The sequence below is a fragment of the Pelodiscus sinensis genome, chromosome 3 (assembly GCF_049634645.1).
Source record: "Pelodiscus sinensis isolate JC-2024 chromosome 3, ASM4963464v1, whole genome shotgun sequence".
Taxonomy (NCBI): domain Eukaryota; kingdom Metazoa; phylum Chordata; order Testudines; family Trionychidae; genus Pelodiscus; species Pelodiscus sinensis.
In genome coordinates, this window is record NC_134713.1 from 102,269,175 (window position 1) to 102,288,103 (window position 18,929).

Here is an 18,929-nt window from a genome sequence, read left to right on the forward strand (position 1 = left end):
CGTACCCCGGGGACTGCCTGTATTCCTTTTCTATTATGTTGTCCAGTCCAGTGTTGAGACAGGCTGAACCTCTCTAGTCTCGCACCCTTGGAACCTGACTGGTGCCAAACCAGAGAATTTGCCAAACTACGGTAGTTCAATAATGTCTAGAAGCATTACCAACACTTCTACTGCTGACTGGGCTCTTAGAAGACATTTAGGGGTAAGTTGGGGCTAAATAATACCTGAGAGCTGTAATAATAGCACAGAACACCTGAGAATTGGTGGCTGTAAACAAACTTTATGGGACCGTGGGAAACTTAGCAACATTCATGATAAGTGGGCATCTGGCTAACTAAAATCATGCTGGACCACAGATGTTGCCAGACCAGTGTGCGCTGGATTAGAGAGGACCTATAGGACTTCTTTCACTTTCCTAAGAGACTATTAGTTATAAATAATATAACTAATTATCAGGAAGGTTTAGATTGAATATCTGGAAAATGCTTTTTTTAATTGTGTACTGCTATTCCTAGTTATAATTGTGAAAATCATTATTCTTAATGTATGCTCTTCAAACAGTTATTACTTCCTGTCTTATCCTCCCTCCTTCTTCCTCTATTACTTCTTATTTAATCTATAGTATAATTAATATACACACACACACAAACTAAATTTAAAAACATTATTAGGGTTGCAAAGTCAAGCATTCAAATTAGGAAATGACTGAATTAATCCCACTCCTACCTTGTGTATGTGTGCACTATGATGGCCTTTAATTACATGATCACATACTGTTTTTTCCACAGGACTGCTGCATCATGCAATACACAAAATGGACAATGCTCAGTTAATGAGCAGCTGTTCAATATTTTATTCAGTGTGTAGCCCCAGTTATGATTTATTGCACCCTATTCAGATCCTGCTTTGAAGACTAAATTATAAATTTTCTCGTGGACTTTTTTCTGGCATTAATAGAGTCCAAATGTTTCGCCAATATTAATGAAATTATTTTCCCAAGACTCTTGTGAGATGCAGCTGGTGATTATCCCCATTTCATAGATGGGAAAATGAGACAGAGATCGGAGGTAAAAAATTATGGGTTCCTTATTTCAGACATACAGGACCTCATTTTTCATAGTACTTACAGCACTTTCTGTGGTCAAAGCCCAGGTCCCATAGATTTCAGTTGTAACTGTGGGTGATCAACACACATGGTTTGATGCTCTGTGTCTTGCATGGTATCAGTTTCCCCTGCAGTTTGCTGCTCCCCATCTTATGTAATTCCCCCTCCTCTCTACAGCTTGTCCCACCCCTCCACTGTTTCACATGGGGACTGGTTTGTTACTTGACCCATTTGCTGTATATCTCCTCTGTCCTGCTTGGGCTTTTCCTGCTTTCTGATGTCTGTCTAGCTCCTGTCCCACCTGGTGCCCTCTTTACTTTCTATTTGCCAGCCTCTCTTTGTGGCCTGACTCCACCTTGTTTGTGTGCTTGCCTTCCTTAGTCCACCTGAGACCTCTTTTGCTTACTGTTGTCTCTTGCCTTGCCTGGCCCTCTTTGCCCCATGCCTTTGTGCACTCTCTGTGTTTATAGTTCATCCCCCATTTCATTTGATTTCCTGTTTACTGCTGCTCCTCACTTGGAGGAGCCCAAGGCCACTCTGCCCCACGGCCTATGTTCCTAGGGGTGCTAGGTGTCTCGTTTTCACCAGAATGATGCCTGGTTGAAAAGAGACCCTGGTGGCTCCAGTCAGAGGTGCAGCAGTGGCCTGAGGCTAAGGAAGGGTCCCTGCCAGCCCAGGGCTTCACATGCCTCCCAGAAGCAACCACCAAATCCCTGTGGCCCCTGAAAAGCATGGAAGTTCCATGTATTGCCCCCACCATGAATCCTAGTTCTGTAGCTCCCATTCAATCGCAAGGGCAATGCATGGAGTCACCTGGCTGTTGATGCACCTAGGGGCCCCATGGACCTGGCAGCCACTTGCTGGGAGCTGCAATAAGTGCCACCAGGACCCTGCACCCCAATTCCTCCCTTCTGGATTTGTCTCCTGCATCCCCCCCCACACAAACACTGAAATTGCCTATCTCTGCCCCAAGCTCCCTCCTGCACCCCAAGCTGCCTGTCTCCAGCACCAGTCAGACCCTCTGCCCTAGTTTGGAGCCTTCTCCTGCACCCTGAGCCTCTCATTCCCAGTCCTACCCCAGAGCCTGCATTGCAAGCCCAGAGCCCTTACCCCTTTCCAGCACACCACTCCTTGATCCAGCCCGGTGAACGTGAGTGGTGGTGGTGGGGAGAGTGAGTGATTTGGGGGAAAGGGAGGGGAGTAGTTTTCATAGTGTACAGTGTTTACAGTTTGATTCAATGGCTTTCAGCATCCCTGCTATAAAAATTGTTCAGTCACCCCTGAGAAGAAGGCGAGGTAACTGTAGATTCTCCAAAATGTGTGATCCTTGTATGTGTTCCACTCTCTGCATTCTTTCCCTTCTGCTTTGGATCTTATCTGTTTTTCATAAGAAGGAACTGGGAGACGTGATTGGCCCTCCCAACTCTTTATTCCCTCTGATTGAAGCATGAGTAAGCCAGAGTATAGCATACATGGCCCAACTGACACTACTTTCAACTAGGGATGTGAATAGGTAACTGGTTAATTGGTAAGCCTCACCCTTAATGGGTGTGGCTTACCAGTTATGGTTAATTGGTGGGGACTGGAGAAGCCTCCCACCTGCCATAGGCAAGGGGTGGCTCCAGTCTCCTGGGGCCCCCCTGTGGGTGGGGGCACTTCAGCCCATCTGGAGCAGCCCCTGCCTGCCCTGGGTTGGGGGTGCCACTCCAGTTTAGTCCCCGCCTCCTGGTTTAATAGGGTAATCAGTTAAACATCATGTTTAATCAGGTAATTAACTAAATATTTTACATTACTACTCTCAACTTCTTGAGCTCCAGATGCACAGTGCACATACAAAGTCCCTTATGAAATACAGATAAGGATCACAGATCTTGCAGCACGTGCCACTGTGGCTACGTCTATATTGAACCTCTCTTATGCAAAAGCGTATGCAAATGAAGTGTGGATTAGCATATTGCCACGCTTCATTTGCATAATTAATTAGGGGCCTCTTTTGCGTAAGAGTCTTTTGCACAAAAAGGAGCGGTGTAAACGGCTCCTTTTTGTGCAATAGTCATTCTTCCTCATTTTTCAGGAAGAACGGTTCTTGCACAACAGGGTTTTTTTTGTGCAAAAAGGAGCCGTCTACACAGCTCCTTTTTGCACGGCTCCTTTTTGCACAAAAAAACCCTGTTGTGCAAGAACCGTTCTTCCTGAAAAAATGAGGAAGAATGACTATTGCACAAAAAGGAGCCGTTTAAACCGCTCCTTTTTGTGCAAAAGACTCTTGTGTAAAACCGACCCCTAATTAATTATGCAAAATAAGCATGACAGTATGCTAATCTGCACGTCATTTGCATAAGCTTTTGCGCGAGAGAGGTGCAGTAAAGACGTAGCCTATAAGTAAAGATCTTCACTATTTCAGTTCTACAAATACTTTAGCCTATATCGCTCATCTTGCTGAATTAAACTTTGCACTATAGCGCAATGAATTTTCTTGCTCTTCTCTTAACTTGTCTTCTGCGGAGTTAATTAGTTATTTGATTGTTTTTATTTTTTTAAAAGCATCAGCATTGATATTTAATTGTATTTAATTATTTTTGGTAAAAAGACCAGAAGATTTTAGCTATTGGTAATGAGGTTTCAATTCCACAAAGGAATTAAGCATATTGAAAAGGGGACTTAAGCATGGACTTTTGTTTTCTTTAAAAGGACATGACTTATTCATATTGATATGATTCACTTTAAGTATACATAATTTGCTAAATTATGATCTGAAAAATGTATTTATTTTCATTCATATACTTTGTGCCTGGTTTTCCATGCATATATTTGGAGGCTTAATAAACAGGAAAAAAAACCTCTATTTCATATCTTAAAAATATTTCTGTAAATCAAGTTGTGTCTAAACTTAGAAATTAGGAAGCAACCGAAGATTTTGTTGACGCAATAGTTTGTTGTACAATGACCTTTTCACTTTCTGAACTGTTTCCCACATCAGGTTCCCATGTACTGTACTCATGATTTGGCATTGGGCATGATCAAATTATTTTGGCTAACTGAGTTGATCCCTTCCCCCCAATTTAACCTTCATGCCTCCAAGACCAGAGTTGACACAGGGCCATAATTTTATGGGAAAGTCTGATTTTGACTTAACTACTTACTGGGTGCTCCAACGGGACAGTTTTGCAGGTTTAAAAAAATCCCCAACCTTTTCACAATGTCACTTACACTATCAGGGGAAATATAACTAAAAGACTGATCTTTCTGAGACCTAATGCTTATCGTAGTTCTAGTGCTTTAAATATTGGAATCTGTTTGAGTCCCCCTACGTAGCTATTAGAGAATTATACCTTTGCTTTTCAAGCACATTCCCTGGTGCCCCCTAAGTGCCTTGTTTACACTAACCCCATTGTCGATCTAATCTACCTGACTTTAGCTAAGCAAATATCATAGCTGAAGTTGATGTACTTAGCATGGTGCCTTGTGTGTGGTAAGATTGGTGGGGGCTGCTTTCCCATCAATATCCGCTACTCTTCTTGTCCTGGTGGAGTATCGGTGTCGACAAGAAAGCTCTCAAAGATGGATTTATTGTGTCGCATGATAAATCGATGGCTGGTAGATCGATTGCTATAGCATTGATCACCAGCGTAGTGGAGACAAGCTCTAAGGTACATTAGTGTGAAGCTGGGGATCATGACTCTTTCATTCTACTGCTGCTGTTCTTTAATTCTCAGATTCTTAATATAGATGTAATTCTTTAGCACAGATTTAATTCTCCTATGCAGAATTTTAATATAGGCTGAGTTTCTGCCTATATTCTCCCCCCCCCCCGTTGACATACCCTTTCTCCAGTAGTTTTACTTATTACAAGCCATCGTCAATTAAGTTAATGAGAGAGGAGAACATCTTAAATATTCTGCTACAAGTAATTCTGCTAAAAGTAACCAGGCACTATTTATCCAATATATTATTATAATGGCTTTTGTTTGTAGCTTTTTATGATTATGGGTGATCTTGTTTATAGACTAAAATGCATTGTATTCTTTGTTTTGCTTGTAAAGAGTTGAGGTTGTAAAAACAAAATTAAATTGCACAGTGCCTGTAACATGAAATAAACTAAGCAAGAATCAAGAAAAAGGAAATTTCTTAATGAGAATATGTGAACCTTTTTATTTCATCTTAATTGCACTTGAAATGTTTTTCTATTAGTAATAAATGCAAAATAAAGGATGCTTAATTGCAAAATGCAACACAAGTAGTTTGTTTTAATAAAACTGCACAGATTTGCAAGCTAGCAGCACAAGATTATGGATGTAAACAGATTATCTGAGAGCTGTTACTAGTGTATGACTACTTTCAGTGGGCTAGATCTTATATTCGATTGCATACATTTCAGGGAGAAGGAACACTTAGTCCCCTCTAATCTTATAGCCCAACACCCTCTTTTTTTGGATTAAATCTATTTGCATGACAAGTAACCCTAGATGCATTGAAAGAAATTTGAGTCACTATCAGTGACACTGACCCGCATCCTTTCTGGCTGGTGAATGATGGCCAAGAGCATCTGTGTTTGTGGCTAACAGAGAGAGGGCTTCTTTCAAAGACTGATGCCTACTTCCCTGTTCTAAACTTGGAACACTCTTACTGCTATGCATGAAACTGATGCTTGAGGTAACTGATCTTGCCTAGTAGCCAGGCACTCAGTTCTGAGAAGGTAATTGAGAAATAAGTTAAAAGCTGTCTCAAGATACACATGTTCTCAGCTAATCTAGTTATGTCATATGGCTCAAAATGACATTAGAGGTGCTTCTTTATATGGTTAACTGGCAAGCTTCTATCCTTGTTCTGGTTTATTTCTCTGTAGCTGGCTACTGTGACATTCTGTTCAGAACCTTGGCAGGAGTAAACACAGCATGTTGATTCAGCGCTTTATTGATTAATAAACTCAGGGTGTTTGTGATAGGCGGCAGCACTTTTGCTTCAGCAGCTCTCATCTGTAGAATCCTTCAGAGCTTTATTCTTCAACATCTATCTCTAAACAAACAATGTGCATTTTTAAGTGCTGGCAAGAAGTAGGTTGGTATCCAGTATTACTGTTACAGCGCCTGACTGAGATCAACTCCTGGATGAAAAGTAGATGCCTAATCTCAGGCAAGATGGCAATGATTCCTGTGCGTAAAGGAAAATACTTTTTAAAAATCAGCCTATAAAACATCACCTTCAAGAGGGCATGTCTGAATTACCATTGTCCAAGTGATTCCTAGCCTAGAAAATAATTCCCCTGGACTTCAGATACCCAGAGAGCAACAACACTCCAAATTACCTCCAGCTTTCCAAGAGACTTGGATCTATCTTGTCAGAGGTAAAATGACCTATGCATTTATGTCCCGCCTGTGGTTTTATCAACATGCAATATTTTAGAATGGAGCTAGTATCTGTAAAGTAAATTCCACATGTTGAAGAGTGCAGCAACTTGTCTGCTGAACAATACACACTAATTTTTTTGCTTGCTTCAATTTTTGGATACTCAGGCTGACCCTTTAAACAAGCCAGGTTTTCAGAAGTGCTTTCCCTTTGAAAATAAGACTCCTTTAGGTGTCTCAAGTTGGGCACCCAAAATTGTACATTTGGTCCAATACATAAACCATATTTTCTCCCTCTCAAACACCCACAAGTTCCTTCACTAATTTTTGTTGTCTTTAGTGTCTACTGTTTAAAAGGACATTATTGATTTAGCAAGCAAGGGCATATCACTTTATTTTATTTATAATATAGAATGAGAGATTAGAGGAAACATCATCTTTTTTTCTAACAGCACTCTGTGTATGGTCTGTTAATGTTTCCCCTTTTATAGCTGTTCTGTTAATTTTGTGTGTATGTGTCCTTGTCTTTCACCCAGCAATAAGGACAAAGAAAAAGCATTCCTTTTCACTTCCATCTTTGGTGCCTATGGATTTGAGCAGGCTGTATTGCAGGCATGGCCAAATTTACCGACCCCGTCAGCCGCAGGTGACGGTCTTCAGAAGTTTTAAAGCTGGAGCGTGTCTGCCAGGGTGTCAGCACTGTGCTTTCTGAAGCCCCAAGCCACAGCGGGTGCGCCTCATGAGGTGGAAGCCTCAAGATATCTCTCCCCCCTTCCCCCCCAGTTCCTGCTGGCTGAAGCTCCTACCCTACCACCCTGCTTGGACAGATGTCCCAAGTCCTGCCCTGCTCCCAGGCTCATAGGTGAGCGGTGCCCTTCATGAGCCTCATTTCAGCAGGTTGTTCAGGAGCCACAGTTTGTTCATCCCTGTTGTATTGTTTCCAAATCGCAGCATGCCCTGGGAGCTAACCATGCTAGCAGTGTACTACACAATGTTCCCCTGGGATTGAATGTATCAGGATTTGCCTCAGTTGCATAAGCAAAACCCACTGACCACATCCCTGTTGCCAACTGAGTCACCTCAGCCTGTGCCCTGAGGTCAGGCGGAGTGGTAGAAATATTTACCTCAGAGCATTCAGCAGAAGATAGCAGCAGTTCATTTGTCAGTGGTGACCATGAAGTGTCCCGTTACAGTAAAATCATTCTGGGGAGAGGCCTGATTTATGAAAACTCTGGCTCCCGTTAGAGTAGCGGTGTGTGCCCGGAGAGGCAGCCTTGGGCTCCCACTGGAGGAGTTGGGAATGTCAGGGAGCTGGGCTGACGGTGAGGCTGCCATGAATGGAATGCTCACAGCACTGTCAATCAAGTGCATGCTCCCTGGGAGCAGTCCTGGCTCGTCAGTGTGTGTAAGTGGCTTGGACAGCGGCTTAGCAGCGCTCAGCTCTAGCCTGGCTTGGGTGGAATCAGCATGTGCAGAGCACCAGCAGCAGTCACTGTAGCCCCATCGCTGGCATGGCTGGGTGCCTCCTTTCCCTGATTCCACTGTGAGCTTGGTGGGCCAGTCTGCACACTGGAATGGGAGTGCAGCATTACTGCTCCAGGGCATCTCCCCTTCCTTCATCCTGTGCACAAACAGGTGGGGAGAGAGAGGCTTGGAAATGACAGTGCTCTGCTTCTAGCAGTTTACTTTGTCGAACATGAAGCTCATCCCATTTCAGAGCTGGCAGTTCTAGCCCTTCTGTTACATCCCTGGGGTCAGACCTTGGTGCTCTCTGCCTGGTTTTGGGTCAGGGGGATTCATTTAAATCAAGGCTATTTAAAATCATTGATTTAGATCAAGCTACCAAAAAAGTGAAGACTGACTGAGCTCAGAGGGCGCTTAATTTTGGAGTAAGCCCCATTGAACTCACTGGCACCTCCTTGTTTTCTCAAAAACAAACAAAAAGGTATAGAATGGGGTTCCCTTGGAAAAGCTGAGTTATGCTGAAGTAAAATAGGGAATAGATGTATGGTATCACCATTATGGTCTGTGACCATGATGTTCCAAAATAAGAAACATGTATTATAATGTATTATATATATAATATAAAATAAGAAAATCACACTCAGTGGCAACTCTAGATTTCTCTTACTGCAGTTTTCTGTGCTGTACACTTGGATGATAGATTCTAAACCTAGTTAATTAATTAAACAAGCCATAAGGATTAGCTAAGTTGACCCTTTTTTTAGCAGCATCCAACGCAGCAAACCGGTTGAGAATTTACTTGTCAAATTACATTTATACTAAAAGGCATAGAGAGAGTCTTGATGAATGATACATCACAAAGTTAATTATTTAAGTTACTAACCAGTTGATCCACTCAGCCATATCCACATGTTCCTCCATATCATTTTCTCCCAGTATGTAGTTTTCATTATGATGTTTCATTCTTGGACCTAGGCCCTGCATCATCTTCTTGCACTGTTTATACTTGACACATTTCTCCCTTTTTACCCAGGGAACCGATTTCTTTAAATATTCCCAGATAGGGTACTGATTGCACCCAAAAGACATGGCCGTTTTTGTGTGTGGAAAAAGTGAAGATGATCACAGGAAGTTGTGCGTGTGTTGCTGAATGTCTTTCCTTTTTCTTTCCAGTCCTTTCTATGCTGCCTATATCCTTTCCTATATATTGTGAGTCTGTCTAAGACTGTGTCTTAACTAACTCCTCTGTGGTGACTGGCTAACATCTACCACCAAATAAGCTGTCATGATCATGAGAGATGGCCAGCAGTCTGGGGACTAAGAGGTTAACAATACCTAAGCCAGGTAGTCGGCCAATAGGAATGTAGGTAGGAATTTCAAACTGGGACAAAGGAATTTTTGGGTGTTTTCCCTCCTTTGTCCCTGGGCAGTTTGCTCTCCAGCTAGTGAGGGGAACAAACAGAATGTCTCCCTCCAAGAAGAGACTCTTCACTATCTGTAAGAAGGGTAAAGTTTAGATAAATCCATTACGTTTTATTGTTTTATGGTTTGGGAAATGGGATCTGATGTCTGTGCACTTAAAAAAATGGGTTTTTGCTCTCTTGTAATTAAGTCCTGACCCATGGTGAGGTTCCCCTCCCCCTGCCCCGAGTATATTAATTTGTGACTTTTCCATCTAGTCATTATGCTTGCAACAGGAATATTGTGGTGATAATAAGTTATTTCTCTTTTCTTAACCTGGCATTGGTTAATTTTTGTGTCCTGGTTTTTACTTTAGGGGTGAGATTTCCCCTGATTTTTCTTATCATTACTTGGGTGGTGGCAGCGGATTTTATCGCCAAAATCTAGGTTTTTAAGATTTTCAGTGGGAAGTTTATACCAAAGCCTTGAAAGATAAGGTTTTGGGGTACTTTTGCAGGCTCCCACTTCTGCATTTATCATGCCAGAGTGGGGAAGGAGCCTTGACATAAGCACAGAGCAAAACCAATCCTGTCTAGCTTGTGTCTCTTTGCACATGTGACTTGAGTCTACTGAGAAACAGAAATTGAAAGCCCAGGACTTTCAAGAAGCAAAAGCTGGTAATTAGGCTGGACTGACTAAAGTCATTAATTCATTTTTATGAGACTGTAAGTGTATATACTGTAGCCTGTTTGTGGTGAGATGCAATTGCAACTGCTACTTTTAAATAAGAAATCTAGTATTGATTAAAAAAAATCTGATTTAAATGATAAAGGCAATCTTTTATATTTTTAAAAAAATCATCGATTTTTATTCACCCTCTTCTGGGTGAGAGCTGTTCTTCCCAGTCCTTCTTAGAGGCACCCTGAGCACAGAGGGTCCTGCTCCAGCACTGTCACTCAGCCCTGGGTGAGGAGGGCCATTGTTACCCACCAGCCCTGAGACTGGGTCCGTGGTCAGCAGCCCCCTTGGACTTGGTTGGGTGCAGTGGGTTTTCTGTTCCGTTGTCACAGCAGAGTGATTCTTCCAGATTGCAAAGCTTTCTGGTGGTGCTGCCCCCATCTCTTAAAATAAATAGGCACTTTGGATCAGATCCTAAAGGTCATTCACCAAGAGCGGGTTTGAATCTGATGCAGCACTAAGCTTGGTTACATAGAGCTGGTGGGTGACTGCTAGTTGAAGTGTGACTTTTGTTCACAGCCTCAAGGAAAGGGCATTCCTTTCCCGTCCCTGCTTCTGTGTTCAGCAGTCAGGACATTAGGAGTGTACTGATTTGGGGAGTAGACAGTCCTGATTTTCTTGGGGCATCTGGTCACCCTAACTCTCGTAGCTGAAACTACTAAGTTTTGGCTGACTACATTGTAAATAGTATCAGAGGGGTAGCCGTGTTAGTCTGAATCTGCATCTGACGAAGTGGGTCTTTGCCCACGAAAGCTTATGCTCCTACACTGCAGTTAGTCTATAAGGTGCCACAGGACTCCTCGTCGCTTTTACATTGTAAATGATGATGTCCCTTAAAACCGTGGTCACCAACCCGTCGATTGTGATCGACTGGTCGGTCGGGAAGCCCTGACCAGTTGCTCACGAGGTGTTTGGGACCCGCCCCCCCATTTCTCCTCTCCTTGAAGAAGCCCCACTACTTATCTCCAGCAATGAGGGAGGTAGTGCCGGCGTCCTGCGGGGTGGATGGAAGTCCAGCAGCTGCGTGCTACTTCTGGGGTTTGAGGAAGTGTGCAGGCTGCTCCCCCTCCCTCAAACAACCGGTGCCATACCACAAAGCAGGTCTGTGGTGTGCCGGGGACTCTGCGCGGGGGGAGGTAGGAGTCCCCAGAGGAGGCGCACGCTGGGTCTTCCCTTCTGTCTGTCTGTCTGTCTGTCTGTCTGTCTGTGTGTGTGTGTGTGTGTGTGTGTGTTAGAAGTCCCGAGAAGAAGCACACACCTGGACTTCCCTCCTCTATAGGGGGAGGAATCCCCAGAGGAGGCACGTGCTGGGGCTTCCCTTCTCCACGTGGGTGGGGGGGTTAGAAGTTCTGAGAAGATGCACAGCACTCCCTGTCCCCTGACACAGAACCCACTGGCACCCTGTCCCCTGCCCCACCCGCTAGCACCCTTCCCCAGTACCATGTCCTCTGCTCCCACCACCACAGCTGGGACCACATTAGTGAGGTGTGTGTGTGTGTGGGGGGGGGAGGTTGGAGGAGTTATTTTTTTTGCATCTCACTTGTGTGGGCCCCAACTGACTTTTCTGTGGGTCAGTGACCCTTGAATCAAAACAGGTTCCCTGCCCCTCTCATAAATAAAGACAATGCTGAAACTTTTTGTGTTTGACATAATTTATTTAAAAATGAATGCTGACCAACAAATCCCCAAGTGGGGTCAAGCCCCTATCTGGCTGCAGCATTATAACACTCCTGTATGCTCCTTCCCCCCCCCTCTCCTCCCAGACCCAAGTTCTGAGCCTGTCATACACTGGAATCCCCTATCCTGAGTCTCTCACATCCCCAACCTCCTGCAGCCCCACATCCTCAGTCTTCTGCCACAACACTCCTGCACCATCCACACACCTGCAAATCTGCACCATCCACACACTGCCCATCTTACTCCCAACCTCCCTGCCCTGAGCCCCTCACATACTCCAACCCAAACTGCTGCACCCTCACATCCACAAGCATGTGGCTTGCTCAGTACCTCAACCCCAGCACTCCCCTCCTGGAGCCCTCTTCCCAAGCCAGCATCCCCTTCTCCACCTCCTCCTGCATCCAAATTCCTTCCCAGACCTTGCTCCTCTCACCCCTTCCCACACCCAAATCCCTTATTCCCACCCCAGAGCCCACACATCCTGTCTCAACCCAGTGAGAGTATGGTTAGACTGCAGGAGTTTTTTCGGGATTCCAGAGGTATCTTGGGAAAAACTCTTCTGTGTCCAGGGATGCGTTTGTTCTTCTGCTTTTTTTAGTGGAACAGCAAACATGCTCTTTTGGTAACCCCTATAATCCTTGTTCCATGAGGAATAAGGGGCTTCCGAACAAAGGGGATTTTCTGACATTTGGCCCAGTCTAGACAGAATCGAAAGGGAAAAAAAAAAGGCAGCAATGTAGCCGTAGCCTGTCAGTGTATAGGGGCTGGGAATAGCAAGTGATGGAGAGGACGAGAACAGAGGATGGGGCTTCAAGGAGAGAGGGTGGGGTTTTGTGGGAAGGATGGGGTGGTAGATCTTGTCTTGTTCTGACATTTAAAAAGTGATCTTGGACCTAAAAAGGTTGGAAACCACTGCCTTAAAACATCTCACCTGATTCTGTTACTTGGTGAGTAACCAGTTTTCATTTTATAACTGGTTAAATTTGTTTCTTCTGGTCTGCTCTTTCTCCTTTCATTTTTAATTTTCTTTCCTTCCTGGCTGATGGCATGATATGTGCGCCCTGGCCTCTTGCTTTAAGTTCTGCCACTTTAACAGTGTTTAGTACCTTAGTTTTGATCAGATTTCTTCAGTGATACAATGATTGTTTTATGGGACATGTTTTTGCCCCTGTGCAGCTATGAAAAGTGAATATAAAATACACAAATTCAGAATGGTAACACTTTATTTTCACTTTGCATCAGTGGAAATGACAGTGGTAGAGAATCTTGCTAATTGTTCAAGTCCTGACCTGAAGCCCATTGAAGTAACTGGGAAGTAGATATGCTATTGATTTTCTGGGGGCTTTGTATTTGGACATTATCACATTCCATAAAAATAACATTTATATAATTCCCTTCCCAACAGGCTCCAATGTACTCAAAAAAATTACAAACTAGTACTTGTATCAAAAATCGGATCTATGGTTATATATTTTGGAAAAAAGAAAAGGAAAAATAATTTCTAAGGTAGTGGTCCAACGCGGTGCCCGCGGGATCCATGGCACCTGCCAGCCCATTGCTATGCTCCCGCCGAGTAATCAGGGCTGGCCCCGCCCCCGGGTGCCTGGTGCATGGATGGTGCTGACCCCCGGGTGCGCAGCACATGGGCATTTAGGTGGCTCTGCCCCCTGGGGTGCAGCGTATGGGCTGGGCCGGCCCCATGGCACACTGTGTATGGGTGGCCCCACCCCTGGGCGCGTGGCACAGGAGCGGCGCTGGCCCTGGGACTGCGGCACATGGGTGGCGCCGGCACCAGGCACGCGGCGTATGGGTTGTCCTGCCCCTGGGTGCGAGTGTGCAGCCCTGCCCCTGGGCACATGTGTGGCCCTGCCCCCAGGTGCCTGGCACATGAGCGGCCCCGCCCTGGGTGCCCGGCAGCCCCAAAAGGTTGGGGACCGCTGTTCTAAGGTATATTGGATGGCAACCAAACAAAGTAATTAAAACCTTTATTTTATGCTTTGTCACTTAATTCTGTGTAACTGCCACTGGGTGCATTTGAACCTGGGACCTCTGAAGTTGAGTATAGGAGCCTCTACCCTCTGAGCTAAAAGTCACCTGTTCTGAGTCCATGCTGTAGAGTCTCTTGTTCTTAACTGTTGCTGTGGTCTAGGTACCACTTGCATTGCTCAAGAGCCACACTGGGTGTGTGGGTTACATCTGCATATGCGTTGTTTTCTCGGGAAGCTTTGTACAAAGCATAGAGTTTTTAACATTGCTTTATTTGTTTCCATTTGCTTTGAGGATAACGAATGCTGAAATAAAGCAGAAACGAGGAGTTTAAATTTCAGAAATAGCCCAAAGCTCTTTTGATGCCTGTTTCAACTGGCAGAATAAAGTGGTGCTCTGATGCCAGTGAAATAAAACCATTCTGTGGAGAAAGCAGATCAAAACTGTATGTGGAATGTTACTTGTAGATGGAAAATATCATGACCTGCACCACAAAATGTCTTAGAGCAGGAAATAGAAGGTTTATTTTCATATATTTAAAATGAGAAATATACCATCTGATCTTCACTTGGATGTTTTGTTTCCAAAGCTACCTAAATATAATACAATAGAATTAAGATCTTTTTATCCTCTCCCAACACACTGCAAAAATACCAGAGCAGGGATAAAAAAGTTGTGTGTAGTCTGTTTTATCAAAATCCATAGCTCAACTTTGATTCTGTATTCATTCTTTTAATAGGTGGAGTAACAGCTATCAGGTCTAAGGCAGTGGTCACCAACCAGTCGATTGCAGGGGCATGGCCAGTTGATTTCCAGACAATTAATCGCCTTGCTCCCCCCACCTCTCCCAGCCCAAACGTGGAGTCTGCACTGGCGCTACCGTCTCCTGCAAAAATAGTTAGCTCCGGCTTCCTGTGGTGTGGGGGTGGGGATGGGGGTTGGGAAGGGAATAAGGGAAGTCCCATGGTTAAGCGCTAGAACCGGAGCCAGATCTGGTGCGGAGCCTTGGAACTCTTCCCCCCCCCCCATATACCACCCCTGCAGTGCCTTAAGAAAGAAGGAGGGCAGCATGGAGAAGGAAGGGAAGACAAGCAAGTGTGCGCTCCTCCTCTGCTCACAACATCACGTACGCTTTCTTGTCTTGCCTTCCTTTCCCGTGCTCCGGAAAGGCAGAGGAGGGGAAAAGGGAGGGCTATTTAAGATGGCAGCACAGGAGCCAAAGTGGCTGGATTTCTTAAAGGAGCTGCATGTGTGCTTCTTCCAGCACTGCCTGCATATCCTGCCCCAGAGATTTTCATCCCCGGAGACCCTAGGTATTGGCTGAACTGCTCCTGTCCCCTATCCTTGGCCACACCCCCACCAGCACAATGTTCTCTGGCCATACCCCCCACCAGTACCCTGCCCTCTTCTCCAGCCAGATCTTCCACCGTCGTCCTGGTTTCTGATTCCAGGGCAGACACTCACCAGCAGCCTGTTCCTGTCCCCTGGCCAGACCTCCCACCAGCACCCTGGCTTCAGACCAGATACTCACCAGGACCCTGCTCCTACCCCCAGGCCAGACTCCCACCAGCACCCTGTGTCCTGACCAGATACCATTCAGCATCCTTTCCCGTGGCCAGACTCCCATCAGTACTTTCGCCCCAGGCTAGACCCTCACCAGCACCCTGATCCTGCCCTCTCCCTCCTGGCCAGACAACTACCCCCAGCTTGCTCTTGTACCTTACTTTCCACTCAGATTCTGCACCGCCTTCCCTATCCCACACACTGCATCCCTCATTTTTGGCCCCTCAGAGCATAGAGGGGCCCACAAATTCCACTAACTCTGGAACCCCAGGAGAGTTTATCTAAACTGAGGCCTTGAACCTCAGTCCTACCTACCCCTCCCCACCATTGGGCTGGAGTTCCAGGGGAGTGAGGTGTCTCAGTTTGGGCCACATCAGTGAGGCTTGAGGGCGTTTGTTTTTTCCATCTCACTTGTGTGGTCCCTGACTGATTTTTTTTTCTTTGGGTCAGTGGCCCCTTACCCAAAATAGGTTCGCTGCCCCTCCCATGAATAAAGACCGTGTTGAAATGTTTTGGGTTGGACACACAATTTTATTTAAAAATGAAGCCTGGCCAATAAGCCCCCAATTGCCCCTGTCTGGCTGCAGTATTAGAACACTCCTGCACCCTTCCCCCTCACTCCAACCCATCATACACCTGAACCCCCTGCCTTGAGCCACTCATACATCCCAATCCAGATGCTTGCACCCCCCACATCCTCAAGCCTATGGCTTGCTCCAGCATCCCAACCCTCCGCCTGACCCCAATGCTCTCCAGCTTGCAGCCCCCTCCACAAGCCAGCATCCCCTTCTCCACCCAAATTCCCTCCTAGAGCTTGCACCACTCACCTCTTCCCACTCCTAAATCCCTCATGCCCATCCCAGAGTCCACACCTCCTGTCTCAACCCAGTGAGAGTGAGTAAGGGCTGGGGACAGCAAGTGATGGAGAGGAGGGGAATGCAGAGGGCAGGGCCTCAAGAAAGAGGTGGGGTCCTGGGGAAAGAATGGGATAGATCTTGGCTTGCCCTGACATTTAAAAAGTGATCTTGAGTGTAAAAAGGTTGGAGACCACTGATCTAAGGTTTTAAGTTTTGAAAAAAAAAGTCACCTTGAAACAATAAACATTATTTAAAAAATTGACTGCACTGTGTCTCATGGAAATAATCCCATTTGCAATTGTGTTGACCTTACAAAGAAGTGAGTGCTGATTTTTCTAGTCTACTATATTAGCAGAACTCTACAATTCTTGTCTCTTTATAAAACTGTCGCTTGGGAAAGAGGAGCCAGGATAATGAAGGGTGTAATGGCTTGACATAAATGTGAAACTGACAGGTTTTACTTTGAGAGAGAGAGAGAGTGGCATGTAGCTAAGTGGATAGTGTAATGAAATTCTGAAGTGTTACAGAAATTAGGAACCTCTTGGAATTGTTTTGTGCTCCAAGCTGGCACATGCCACATAACCAGTAGATGAATATAAGTCACTAATCTGCTAAGTATCAGAGGGGTAGCCGTGTTAGTCTGAATCTGCAAAAGCAGTGAGGAGTCCTGTGGCACCTTATAGACTAACCGAAGTGTTGGAGCATAAGCTTTCGTGGGCAAAGACCCACTTCGTCAGATGCATGTAGTGGAAGTTTCCAGAGGCAGGTATAAATATGCAGGCCAGAGTTGACACAATCAACTCAGGATTAAACAAAGACTGTGAATGGCTGGCGAACTACAAAAGCAGCTTCTCCTCTCTTGGTATTCACACCTCCAGATCAGCTACTAGAAGTGGGCCTCATCCTCCCTGATTGGATCCACCTTGTCATAGCTAGTCTGATTCTGGCCTGCATATTTATACCTGCCTCTGGAAATTTCCACTACATGCATCTGACGAAGTGGGTCTTTGCTCATGAAAGCTTATGCTCCAACACTTTGGCTAGTCTATAAGGTGCCACAGGACTCCTCACCGCTTAATTTGCTAAGGAATGTAAAATCCGGTTTAATCCATTAACCAGTTAAACATTATGGTTAACTGATTAATCGATTAAAGGGGGTATGGGTGGGGTGGAAGGGGCAACTCTAGCTCTGCTGGGCTGGCTCACCCCTACCCTTGCTTGCCGAGGTCAGGCTGGAACAGCCTCCTTGCCAGCGAGATGCCCGGGCTCCCCACTGACAAGAGTGATCCCTGACTGCAGAGTTTCCAGGCTCTCTGCAGACAATTCTACTCTGGACAACTATAGCAGCCCATGTCCATGGCGGGCACCCCGTAGGGCTGGAGCAGCCCCCTGCCTGTGTGAGGTGGGGAGCTGCTCCATCCCTCACCAGTTAACAGTTTAACTGGAACCAGTAAGCATCACCCACTAAGGGTGTTACTTACTGGTTAGTTTTTCACATCCCTAGTCTAGCTGCTGGTGTCTTTTACATTTCCATAGACTCTGTGGTTAGATGCATGGACAATAAGACTAACATATAGAAAAGGATTGATATTACCATGTACTTTTCCCTGTGGAAATAAACACATGCCTGGGGGAAAATAAGGAAACCGTTTCAAAATATTAATAGAAATCACAATTTTTGCATGTTCTGGTCTACTGATCTGGACAGAAGTGTTCTAGTCCCTTCCTGAGAACTCAATTTAAAACCCATTAAAGACAACAGACAGATCCCCAGTGACTTCAGTGGGCTTTGGATTAGCCCCAGAATGAAAAGCAACGACACCAAGAATTTAGCCAAGAATCTTGTTGAGAATGTCTCTAGTCTTGGTTCTGCTTTAGGTGTTGCCAGGACAGAACATTGCTTCTGAAAGATATTAAACCATCTTGTTAGTCTTTAAAGTGCTACACAGTCCTGTGTTTTGTTTCAGCTACACCAGACTAACACGGCTACATTTCTATCACTATTCTAAAAAGATAGTGAGGGGTTTATTTTTCTGGGGTGCTAAAGCATTCACATAAGTCAGTAGGAGCTGGGGGTGCTCAGAGTCTTGATATTAGGCGGTTGATGTTTGGTGGAGGAGAAAGCTAAAAGGTAAGGAAAGAATTTTCATCTGTGAAGGGTGGCCACAACCCACAATTGTGGGACTCATTTTTCTTCCTGTATTACAATCATCATTAATTGTAAATATGATGCAAAATATTAAATTTCCTCTCATTTTGAAGAGGCTTCTGTTGCTGAAATAAGCCTTAATTTTGTTTCCATATTACTTTTCCCATAGAGTGGGAAGCCACCGATTAAGGATATGTTCACAGAGCTCAAGGATGGAAGGAAACTCTTGGATCTTCTAGAAGGGCTAACAGGAAATCCACTGGTAAGAAATATGTAATTAGTGATTGTGAAGGATCCTAATCACCTGACTTCTGTCTCTTAAATACAAACATCCCACTATCTACTGTGAATCAATTTGGGCTTGATCTAAAGCCCAGTTGTAAGGCGTCACAAAAGGGACAGTCTTTCATGCTTTGAACACCCGTTTGTGGTACTCCATTTTAAGCTTTGTGGTCCTTATCTTGCATTTGGATCTTCGCACCAGACCCATAGGCAATAGGGCTCCAAACAGGCTAGGCTGCATGAGTCAGATTGCAGTAGGTCAGGGGAAGTGGAGTGGCTGGTGTTGTCAAAGATTGCTTTGAGTTTTAAGTTCTTTCTGATCCAACCCAAAGTTGAGCATGAAAAAAGAGGAAGGGAAGCCT

The 18,929-nt window shown here is 45.0% G+C and overlaps 1 protein-coding gene across 7 annotated transcripts in view; it reads left to right on the top strand.

The window, feature by feature from the left end:
* The window catches only part of UTRN (utrophin), a 569,920-nt gene that overhangs the window by 101,792 nt on the left and 449,199 nt on the right, over positions 1-18,929 (top strand). For 6 of the 7 annotated variants that reach the window (XM_075924350.1, XM_075924351.1, XM_075924354.1 and 3 more), the window contains one exon: positions 18,455-18,547. In XM_075924350.1, coding sequence (XP_075780465.1) covers positions 18,455-18,547 — 93 coding nt within the window. Of the gene's footprint in view, positions 1-5,697; positions 6,450-18,454; positions 18,548-18,929 lie in introns of those variants that run through there. The other variant, XM_075924355.1, reaches the window with a different exon arrangement.